We start from the raw sequence: 11,783 nt of genomic DNA on the forward strand, positions 1-11,783 counted from the left end.
AACAAAATGAAAGCAAATTCCAACGGCCTCAAAATGGTTGACTTGGCGGTATATATTCGCTTGTTAGAATATAAAATTTCTTTGTAAATTTATTTTTTAGTATACTAGACCTCCTCTCAATTTTTTGGGCCGTATGGATAGGCCGGGCTTACACCTTTGTTCTCCTCATATTTCTCACATCCAAAAGAGGAGTTGCTTCTCGTCAATTTCATTTTGGCGCTCCTCACGCTACAATCAGCCGGTTCAGGCGGAGAACGTTAGTCAATTGTCGGTATGGCGTCGACGAAACTGACGGATGTCAAACCTCGTGTGATGGTTTTGGGAGGTAAATTGTTATTGTGCTTGCTGCAATTGTTTTATATTTTCTTCGAAGTTCAGAAAATCTGTGGTCATTGTTTTTATAGGGTATCGCTGAATGTGCATCTTGCTGTTCGTTTATGTCTTGCTTCTGATTATTCATCACGTATTTCGCTTATTCATTCCTTATTACTCAACTCTGTTGTGATTGACGTTGCATTAGCGTAAAAGTGTTTATTCTGCTTAATTTTTTTCTCTAGGGTGTGGTTTTATAGGCAGAAATCTGGTTGAGTTCCTGGTCGATAACGACCTTGTGTCTTCCGTTACTGTGGTTGATAAGGTACCACCGCAAACTGCGTGGCTTGACCGTAAACACCAAGAAATCTTCGACAGTCAGAAAGTCACTTTTAAGAGCGCAAATTTAATAATACCCGGTAAGTTTTTTGGAAATTTGGTTGCATGTTCGTGGTGTTGCAATGATGGGGTAATCAATAATTTTTATTTTCAGCTTCCTGTGAAAATGCTTTTTTGGACGAAGGGGACCCTATTGACTTCATTATCAATTGTGCTGGGGAAACTAAGTATGGGCAGACGGACCCAGTTTACCGCGAGGGCATATTGAAATTAAGTCTTAACTGTGCTAACCTAGCTGCCAAGCTGAAAGTGAAACGATATGTAGAAATATCCTCAGGTCACGTTTACCAGAATGATAAGGTAAAGTTTTATTTTTTCTCCTCTGCATTCTGTTGAAGTGGCGGTTAGTCTAAGTTTTATATTTATATCCAGGTTGCTCACAAAGAAACTGCGAAGTTGGAACCGTGGACTTTCGTCGCTAAATACAAGCTAATGGTTGAAGAAGAATTGAAAAATGTAACTGACTTGAATTATGTTGTGGTGCGACCTGCCATTGTTTATGGGAAAGGAGATAAGAATGGCATCGGTAATTATGATTTCTCTGTCGGATTTATTGTAATTTGAGCACAAGTGGGTTGCTCAGTCCACAACACTGGCTGAATGAATGTATGGTTTTTCAAGTTGATGATCGTGTTACCATAATTTTTTTGTTCCAGTTCCTCGGCTAGTCACCGGTGCCGTATATCGGCAATTGGGGGAAATGATGCGGTTATTATGGAGTAAAGATTTGGCAATGAACACAGTTCATGTGAGAGATGTGTGTAGAGCGGTGTGGCTCCTCTGTCAGCGTCATGCAGATGGAGGGGCCACACGGGGTCAAGTTTACAATGTAGTTGACATGGGTGACACCACTCAGGGTTGCATAAGTGCCATTGTGTCGGAAATTTTCAACATAAATCATGACTTCGTTGGGTCCATGCTGTCATCAGTTTACAAAGTAAGTGCTTTACTCGCAGAAAATATGATCCGTTATACTGTTTGATTATTCTACATGCACTTAAAAATCAGCGACTTGTATGCTTCGATGGAAGGTATTAATGAGGAATTCCAACTTCCTTGTTTCCAATTTTTTAATGCATTGATAGGTTCCCTGGCATATTAGTTCACTGGCCTGAGTCTGTGGGGCGGTATAGAATCATGCAATTTTGCCTTCAAATGGGTCTAAGTAATTAAGTAGTATGTATTAGGTAAAGTTAATTAGTTAAAGTTGAATTTAAATTTGGTAAAAAATTACTATGTATCATTACTAAGTTTTTTCTGTGAAAGTAATTATTAATAGTTAAAAATTGGATCACTTTCATTTATTAAGTTATATTTTATTTATTGTTTGATGAGTTCTTCTCAAGTGAGTATTTTTTGCAGTATGAACCTAATATTATTCATGCATTATCACAAAACCCTTTTCCCTTAGCTCTCTTGGATTTAGAAATCTCTTGGCTGAATAGGATGATGGACTTTCTCACGAAAGCCAGTTAGTAGCTCCACTTACTTATTAATTGGGCTAGTCCGTAGTTGCTGGTCATTTTCATCTTTGCATAAGTCCACTGTATTTTCTTGTGCTCATACATTTCTTGCCTAGGCCACTTATCTTTTCCTTTGAATTTCCTTTCCTTTTGATAGTACTTCTGCCTGTAGTTCCTAAATTAACATCAGATTACATATTGAGCTGGCCATCCAGGTGTGGTCCCATTGGAGAAAAGTGCTTCTGGACCTCTGATCTGTTTTGATGACTTAAGATGTCCGTGTCTTTATGATATGAATCCTTATCACATTACTGGTTTTAGGAAAGTAAAGGAAAGCAAACCAGTTCACTTGGAGACCCACGGCATCTTGACTCACCAAAGTTTCTGCCTTGTTAGAGTATGAGTGAGGATACACCCATCTATGCTTGCAACAAAGCACAAGTTAGTTTCATCGATTCGAAGAAGACTCTGGGATTTGACACATTTACTAAAGAGTTAATACCCCTTATTGATTCTATTATACCAGGACTAACCACAGTGGTAACTTTACGGAGTCACCCGCAATGCACAAATGTACAAAATTCTACACTGGGAAAATCATTGACCTTGATCAGGGTTTGAATCTGGATCCCTCGACTTCCTGCTGAGTGCCTTAACCAGTTAAGCTACCGAGGCACCCCTTTGTGGAAATTTGTGGACTTGAAATCAACTTAATGAAACTAACTCTTTGTCTCATGCTTTGTTGCAAGCACAGATAGCATATCCCCACTCAGACTCGGACAAGGCAGAAACCTTGGTGAGTCAAGTTGCCTTGGCTTTCCCAGTCCACAAATTTTTACAGAGGAGTTTGATACCGTGGCAACTTAACTGGCTAAAGCACTCGGCCAGAAATTGAGGGATCCAGGTGGGAATGTTGGTCAAGGCATACGATTTTTCTTATGTGGAATTTTGCACTTCCTTTTCTGGACTCAGACTGCAGGGTGACACACCTGGGGGTATTAGGTCATTCTACGTGGTGCGACTCACCAGTGGGTCACTCACAGGGTTATCTTCTAGCCTCATTTCCAGCGTAAGCTCCATTTGGGCCCACTTGGATAGGGACTATGCTAGAGAAGGTCCTACTAGTATAGTGCCACAAGAATGCGGTATAGACCCCCTGCTGGGGCCAAGTGCTGTTCATTTCTGGGCTTTTGCAACATGGGAGTTATATTGAGACCAGTGTCAGACAGTCTCTCCTGGTAGCATCAATCACCATTTTTTTTTCAACTTCAGTTGTCAAACATCATTCTGAAGACATGCCAGGGAGTTGCATTATGTTATACACACAATGTATGCTTTGCATTAAAATTTCCATGCCAACAGGTTTTCTATGATCATAAGTGGTGAGCTAGGTCGCATGTGGTCTGCCATTTTTCGTGGTGCCACACATTCTGGCGAGTGTGACCCACTGGTGTGTCACCCTTCCTGTCCCACTACATTGGTCAGCATATGTAGTATGGACACACCAACTTTCTAAATCCTCATTTTACCGAATAGTGTAAGAGTAGGGTGTGACCCACTGGTGCGTCATGCCATGGTGAATGTGTTAATAAGGAACTCTTGATGTACCATACCTAATGTTCAACTTTGTTGTGATTAATGCATGATGTCACATTAAGGCATAAAATTTCTCTTGAATTGATTTTTTATGTAGGTCATACTCAACCTCTCTATACTATTAGAACCAATTTCTGGCTTGTAGAAACTTTCCATACCATTGCACCATCAGAGATTGGCTTCTGTTCCCTTAATTAATTATAAATGCATCAAAGTCATTAATCAAGTCAATGTGATATTACACCCATCTTACCCTCTTTAGCATAACCTTCTTTCTGGCTTGAGTATTCTCATCTAAGGGTGTGTTGAGTAATTTTTGGTTTTCTTTCAAACCCCATTTGTATTCAGCTTTCTTGGTGTGGGCATTTTCATAGAATTCCTGAAAACTGATGTCTGTTGATATGTTTTTCTGTTGGGCAAGCTGCAAGTTCAAATTAGACCAGGTCAGCATTTTCTAATGAAGTAAATAAAGCTAACTAAAACAACCAAAATGCATTACAATCAAATGCAATGAATCTTTTTAGCCTTATAATTTAGTTAATGATTAAAATATTTTCAACCAATTTTAAATGATGAATTTTTTAAAATTATTAATTGCTTGTATTATGCTGCAGGGTCATTAGTGTTTTTGTGTTTATAAACATTACTCCTAAAATGTTGATTGATGCTGTATATGTTGTGTTGGTTGAAAAAATACTTTACTAAGTTTCTCCCTATGTAGAGAGTTGTTTGATAATACAAAATATACTGAAACTGGTTGTGAAGTAAAATTGAGGTATTAGTGGAAAATTTCCAGTTACTTTTAAGCTAATAATGTGTTTCCCCTTCTGTTCAAATTAGACTGATCTGGCTACAGTTGTTGATGAGATCAATGATAAGCATGTTGCACCTTGGGCTGAAGCCTGTGCTAATGATGGCATCGAGAACACTCCATTGACACCATACCTGGATGGAGAAATGCTGACAAATCATCACCTTCGCTTGGATGGGACCAAATTAGTATCTACGCTTAACTTCATCCATGATATTCCAAAAATCAACAAAGATTCTGTTAAGGAGGTGAGTTGCTAGCGTTGTGCAGCAAAATTAGTGTGTTGGTTAATTTTTGTATTGGATTTTAAGTGATCTTAGAATTATGGGGGAATCATTCAATATTAGGGATGGGTTGGTTCTGGTACCCGGTTCTTGGTACTGCTGGTTCTTGGCCTGTGGAACTGGTATCGAGAACTGATCGCTTACTTAGGAACCGACTCGGAACAGTGGAGAGGATTTGAATTTGGCACCCGAAGCCGAAATGGTCTGAAGAGTATTCAAGGCCAAAAAGTGGGAAAAAAATTTTCCAATTGCATGGTGTCCATATTTTTTTTTTTTTTTGAGAGTTGCTCGCTAACATGTGCATATAAGGGTTCGTCAGTTCGTCGCTATTGCCAAGATTGTGACATTTCCATTACCATGGCTGCTTTTAAATGAGCTGACTTTTTGCCTATTGCCATCCACAGCACGGCACTGTTCATTCAACTTACCATAGGCCTACAAGTCTCTGTGGATGTCTTCAAAGGAGTCGAAGTACGCAGTTGACAGCATGGCACTGATTTCAGTCTGGCTCAGCAAAGTGCCGGCCATGGCATGAAGTACAGACGCCGTTCACATGAAATTGAGGCGGCTAACAGATGAGACGACTCTGCAACGCAATGTACCCACTATGAACGCTGACCGTCAGAAAATCCTTTTGTCTGAAGTTGGTCTTACGACTGAATCATGTACATATACAGTAAATCTTCGACATATGAGCAAGATGCGTTCCGAGAGCTTGTTCGTAAGTTGAAAACTTAAGCAAGGCATTGAAAAGTGTTGTTATCCTGCAGAACGCAACACTGCATTACATATTTCCGTTAATCACGTTAAATTTATCCATGGTGTCCCTGTACACTACTTGGTATATCAAAGACTTACTGTACTCGGTAAGATATGTGATGTCGCAACCTTTTTTTCTTCTCAGACAATAATACTATCACTTATAATCATTAGAGCTTTATTTCATCCCCTCCATCCAAAATGGCTCTCTCTCTAACAATCCCCTGTTTACTCCCCATCACCATAGCGCCCTCAGCTCCAAAACACCAATATAAACACAAATACGTATACAAATAAAAATACAATTCAAACATCAATGCATAATCAATCACGCCAAACATCATGGACACGACGTTACAGATATCAACCCACGATTGCATAATGCCACATTCTTCTATTGAGAAACTGAAACGAATTTTCTTGTTTTTTTTTTAAATTTACACATAGATTAATTGTATATATTATGCTCTGTTTTCTTTCAATGATTCCTAAAAGAAACGTTTATACGAACTTCATTATTATGGACCTCTGGTTTTTCGGTCCTGTGAACTTCGTAATAACAAGAGTATAATGTATTGCTTTTTGCTTACACTGCACAACGTTTTTTCTGTTGCTGACGATGTCACTGATAACACCTTTTGGCCAATCAGAGCATAATGACGCAAATAGAAATTGTAATACTGCAGCTGTTCATTGAAAAGGAATGGTTACAGAAACAAGCGTTAGGGTTCCCCCTAAAAATTAGGAAGCAAAATACTATTGAAAATTTTACATTCTATTTGGCAGGGTCAGATATTGCATGATCCAGTTCAATTTTGTCTGAAGAAAACTACTCCAAAAATTCATCACAATTGTACTTTAAGAAAATAGTTATTTAAAGAATTGTTTTGAACCACCATAGAGTGGCAAACATAACATTACTGCTGACAGCTTCAATGGCTTAAAAATGTCTCGCGATTCATCAGCCTCATGGAAATTGGTAGCATTGACTGTCTTAATTGAAAATTACTACAAACATGAACAGCTTTATGATAACAAATCTGCTCACTATCATAATGAATTTTTACGGATATGGTACCAAATTGAGATTGTAGCATGCTCGGAATATTTTCTCCCTGTAACTACGGCGCTAAGCATGCAGATGAAGATGAGTGCTTTAAGGAGTCAATTGGATGTGGAAGAACAGTGCAATAAGTCATCGATGAAAAGTGAATTCTCCACTGATGAGGTAATGGACATAGACATGGAGATGCATATTACAGTTAACATATAGATTTTGGCCTATTCGTGGGTATACAGTTCAGGACCTCAAATCCAGAATCCAGAAATCCAGATGTTTGAAAATTTTTGCGTAGTGTTTTGACTTGCCACCTCGTGACACCACACTCTGAGCCATGTTCTAGGACGAGTTGGAAATTACACAAGCTATGAATACGTAATGAATAAATGCTAACAACCTAGGTAGGGAAGTGCAGGGATCTCAAATACAGAGCACAAGAACCTGAACACTTTTATAAATTAATTAATTTACAAAATATAGAAGTTTTTGCACAGATTTACTGTCCAACTATGGAAGGTATCGATAGATATCGCAACATCTACTAGTGAACACTATCAACGAAAGCTGTTGAGCATGAAGAAAAAAATGTATTTATTGCTCGTTCTCATCCAGTATTAAGCACGTACAGTTTATGCTGTGGAAGCTATGGTTGTGATATGACGACTTATTTGACAAGTTTTTTGCCTCCTTCAATGTAGTGTAATTGAATCCATCTAATGCGATGATTGTTCTTCTTGGGGTTGTTTGATAGACCATGGTTTATGGTTTTATTGCATCAAAATTCTCAAAAAAAAAGTGTACCACTGTTTCCGTGTGCTCAAGACCAGAAATGCAGAAACCCTTTTGTCTCAAACTGTCCGGATTTGAGGTCCTCGACTGTATATTGTGTTTATCATTATAAACTTAGTTTTGCCAAGTAAATCTGCTGCACTTATAGTCACGCTGTGCAATAGCTTTAGAACCATGTGTGTAATATATACGATTAAATTACGCACAAATATAAAAAATAAGCACCTTTGCTTGATTTTATCAGTAGAAGAATGGAGGTGATTGTCAGTAATCCCAGCACTTGCTCAATCATAACAACATATTACTTATTAGGGCCGTATTAGTAGTCTCTTCCCTAAGAGTCCCCTTGGGTATCCCTTCCCAGGGGACTCCTAGGAGAATCTTCAACATCGGTATTAATAGACGTCTCCTAAGAGTCCCCTTGTTAGGGGACCCCGAGCCAATAGGCGTGGCAACTGTGAGATGCAGCAGCAAATGATTTGTTTATAGTTAGTCACTTGTTTACTTGTTTATATGCTAATAACTTGAGATGGCCGTGCGAAATGGTTCATTTTCAGCAGCAGAGAAGACAATCTTGTGTGATTTGGTACAAAAGTATAAATATACCCTAGCAAACAAGAAAACAGACAGCGTACAATGCAAGGTGAAGAAGAAGGCGTGGCTAGCTGTATGTATTGAGTACTACAGCCACCACAATGTTGTTTTAAGAGATGAAAAAAAATTAAAGAAAAAGCAAGTTAACTGATTTTATGTAGTTGATAGTACAATGTTAAAGTTACTTAGGATTACTACATTATCGCCTAACCGGATTCTGCATTTTCTTTCGTTTTTATAATAATGTATCAGCGTAAGTATGCGGCAACAGAATATTCTAAGTGAAGTAAATAAATTGTGGGGTATGCATGCTCTTTGAGGGGCTCCAGTAACGTGGATTGGAGTATCATGTGTAATCATACAGTATGAGTTTTACGTGCTGACTATTACATATTTATTTGCCGATTAAGCCTGGGCATTGGTATTTCTGCAATGCGGTGCTTTGTTGCTCTTGCATTATTTGCTTAAGTGTAGCATTATTTGTTTTGGTTCAAGTAGATGTGAATTGCCTAATTATAATGACAATGACAATGGTCCTTAATGTGACTTGACAATAAGCTACGGTAAATGGTGCTTGTGATTTAATAGCCTATGATATTGCATTATTAACCTGAATGATAATAGCTGCTGGAATCAATACAAAATTGGTGGAAATTATTTAAATCGAGGCTTTTGAGAGGCCACAAGAAAAATCAATTTCGGTCTAAATGACATTTTGATACAAAATTTTTTGTTAAAATCTGTCATTAACCTGATACATATTCCGTGACAACCTCACCACGTACGGTACGTGCATTTCCAGAATGTGTAGAAAGCAGGTTGAATAAGAGTTAAAGCATTCTGAAGCTCAGATTTACCCTTTTTTCTTTTTAATGAATGCAAGGACCAGGCTATATTCAAGGGGGCATGGGGATTTCGTAGTACAGCACACTCCCGATTATCCGGGCTAATGATGGGGAGAGACCACACAAATAATCGGAAAACACTGTTATCACGAAATTTCACGTTAATGTCTTGTAATATACATATTATTATTTATGCAGTTATTCTGTTATTTTAGAGTACTTCCCGGACTCATTGAGAGCTTTCTTTGCCAGTTCGCGATCTTTTTAGCAGCGATAATGTGGTTGTTGAACAGAACAACTTATTGACTTTAAAACAATATCATTACATGAGTTTCGTGATAGTGCCTCCAGTCGGCAAATTTCTCAACTTACTGGCCTCTACAGTTCTGTAACCGAAACGACTCGACTTGACATTCGAGATGCTACTTGAAACAATCGATTTGAGTTCCAACTACTCGACTTGAATTTTTGAGCAATCGCACATCCTTACTTTAGAAGGAATAATATGTATTGCTTGCTTCCATATTTGTTTGAGTATGGTTTAATTTATTTACTTCAAATAATGCATCTATTAGAGGTACTCTGTGAATTTGTCTAATCATAAATTTTTATAATACTCCTGAGAAAATCATGAAATGACTAAGTTTTACAATGCATGTGAGATGTTTGTTTTTGTGTAGGAAACTAAAATGGAATCCATATTATAAGATGTCACATTCTGGGAAGTTATACAGTATTCCCTGTAGGAAGTAAGTATTCATGATTTATCAGAATTAAAAATGTGTGAATTTTTTTTTCAGATATTGGACGACTATGTGGAGATGAAATTGTTCCCGAAGTCATTGGTATTATGATTGCTCACTGTAGCATTGCTCCAGCATCACAAGAAATTTGAGGTTAAAATACCAAATTACCATTTGTTATATTTTGAAGTGCACATAATAGTCACCTGGGCTTGAAGCACCCAAGTTTTAGGCTATTTCATATTATACATATGTACTCTAAAAATGACCATGCTGAAATGTGATTTGAATACTTCATGGCTTAATTTATTGTGATAGATACATCTTATTGTTAATGCAGTTTTCCTGAGAGAAATGTGTAGATGTTTTGGTAAATTGCTAGTGATAAATGATTTAATCTAATGTACTTAAAATGGGTATGTCTTGGAGTACCTTCACTATGAGTGACAAAACATTCCATCATTAAGACTGCTTTACCCTTTTAGTCATTTCCATGAGTATGTTTGAGATATATGCCATATTTTGTAAGTGAATGGGGTAATAAGTGCCTCTGCTCTTTTCTTTATAAGTCATGTTCACTGCCTATTGTTACCATTTTTGGAAAATAGATCATGTTTCATAATCAGAGGTTTCTTATATGCAAAGAACTGTGCCTAATAGTTCTATAGTCATAAAAAAGTGATTTTGTATAAATTAATTATGCACTAAGAATTTTGGGAATGAAAGTTTGGCTGTGATTTGATTACTGACTGATGCATAATATTCTTAATTTTTGCAGTATAATAAATGGAGCATTTTATTGTGCTTCCATCAGGTTTTTCCGTAGTATTATCTACATGCATTGAAAAATCATCCTTCTAAGTACAATGAGCATTAGACTGCAATCAAAGGCATTTTATGCTCTTTGCATTTCAGTTTTCATTTCCATTTCATTTGTGGAGAAGGATGTGCATTCCAGGAATCATATTGCAGTATAAGAAAATACTGAAGTAATTGTGCCTTTATTCAACGATGCTATTTAAATAAATATTGTAAATTGCCAGAAATACCTCTGACTTGACAAATTTCTTTGTAAATTTTTGTGATGTCGTTTTGTTTCTGTTGGACGCGTGGTCAATATTTTGAATTTTAGTTATAATAAAGAACATTCCTATGTACACCTATTGTCATTGATGTGATATCTTTCCTTTGATATGTATTTACAGTGCAACCTCGATATAACGACACCCCACGGTGCACTAATAAACACTCGCTATAGCGAATTGTCGCTTTACCGGAGGTGGAGCAAACAATAGCCAATATACCTGTTGCGAACAGATTTACAGGAACAGGAGTGGTGCGGCGACAGATAAACATCTATCCGATAAACGTAAGCATAAATCCAGACGAAAGGCGATGTTTTTTTTGCATCACTAAATTTCCTTATTCAAATAACGACTAACTATTCAAACAATTTATAAGCGCCGCACTGAATAAAAATCATGCAAAGCATTGTTTCGTCAATCATTATAGTTATCGAACGACAGTTTACCACATAAATTTGAGACTGAGAACTCCATTAACTTCATTTCTAACAGATCGCTAGCAGTTACAGAGGTTAAGGAGTCTTGATGAAAGTCTTCCGGCGGTAAAACCCTCGCTATGGCGAGAGCCAACGCCGAAAGGGTCTCGTAAAAACGAATTTTTTAACACTTATTATAAGGTCAATTGTCGGTGCATCGGCAATCTCTCGTAATAGCGGGGGTGTCGCTATAGCCCGTACTCGCTTTAACGAGGTTCCATTGTATTAAGTTCCCAAACTTAACCTCCTTCGCCTGGAAGGAAGTAATGAATGGTCAATCGTAATAATTCTTTTCTCAGCGGACCTCAGCAGTGGGAATGAAAGGACTTGCTCTGTTGATTTGGATATTTTACTTGAGCAACATTTTACTGGAACTTTTGAAATATGAAGAAACCTTGTGCTGCATGGAAATAACTGGATTAGAAAATGTAATTGATTTTTTTCATTCCAATGAATTAGTTAGGTTTTAAACCATTGCCTTGGAGTAATTTGAGTTATGATTTAGGAATTGAAGAATAAATAATACATAATGCATTGGTATGGAAACCCCAAGTTCTCAGATAGGAA

General features: G+C 37.5%; 1 protein-coding gene across 1 annotated transcript; it reads left to right on the plus strand.

The window, feature by feature from the left end:
- The first annotated feature begins 218 nt into the window (after positions 1-218).
- Positions 219-10,812, plus strand: LOC124165068. The gene is made up of 7 exons (XM_046542327.1): positions 219-325; positions 558-731; positions 806-1,011; positions 1,084-1,237; positions 1,368-1,648; positions 4,611-4,829; positions 9,713-10,812. Exons 1-7 carry the CDS (start codon positions 274-276, stop codon positions 9,764-9,766), a joined length of 1,140 nt encoding a protein of 379 aa, XP_046398283.1. The 5' UTR covers positions 219-273; the 3' UTR covers positions 9,767-10,812.
- The last annotated feature ends 971 nt before the right edge of the window (positions 10,813-11,783 follow it).

The sequence above is a fragment of the Ischnura elegans genome, chromosome 1 (genome assembly GCF_921293095.1).
Source record: "Ischnura elegans chromosome 1, ioIscEleg1.1, whole genome shotgun sequence".
Taxonomy (NCBI): domain Eukaryota; kingdom Metazoa; phylum Arthropoda; class Insecta; order Odonata; family Coenagrionidae; genus Ischnura; species Ischnura elegans.

Excerpts from the sequence above, each read along its gene's own strand:
- LOC124165068 (XM_046542327.1), top strand. The coding sequence starts at position 274 with ATGGCGTCGACGAAACTGACGGATGTCAAACCTCGTGTGATGGTTTTG. Across the intron at positions 732-805 it reads CGCAAATTTAATAATACCCG|CTTCCTGTGAAAATGCTTTT; the intron begins GTAAGTTTTTTG and ends TTTTATTTTCAG. Across the intron at positions 4,830-9,712 it reads ACAAAGATTCTGTTAAGGAG|ATATTGGACGACTATGTGGA; the intron begins GTGAGTTGCTAG and ends TTTTTTTTTCAG.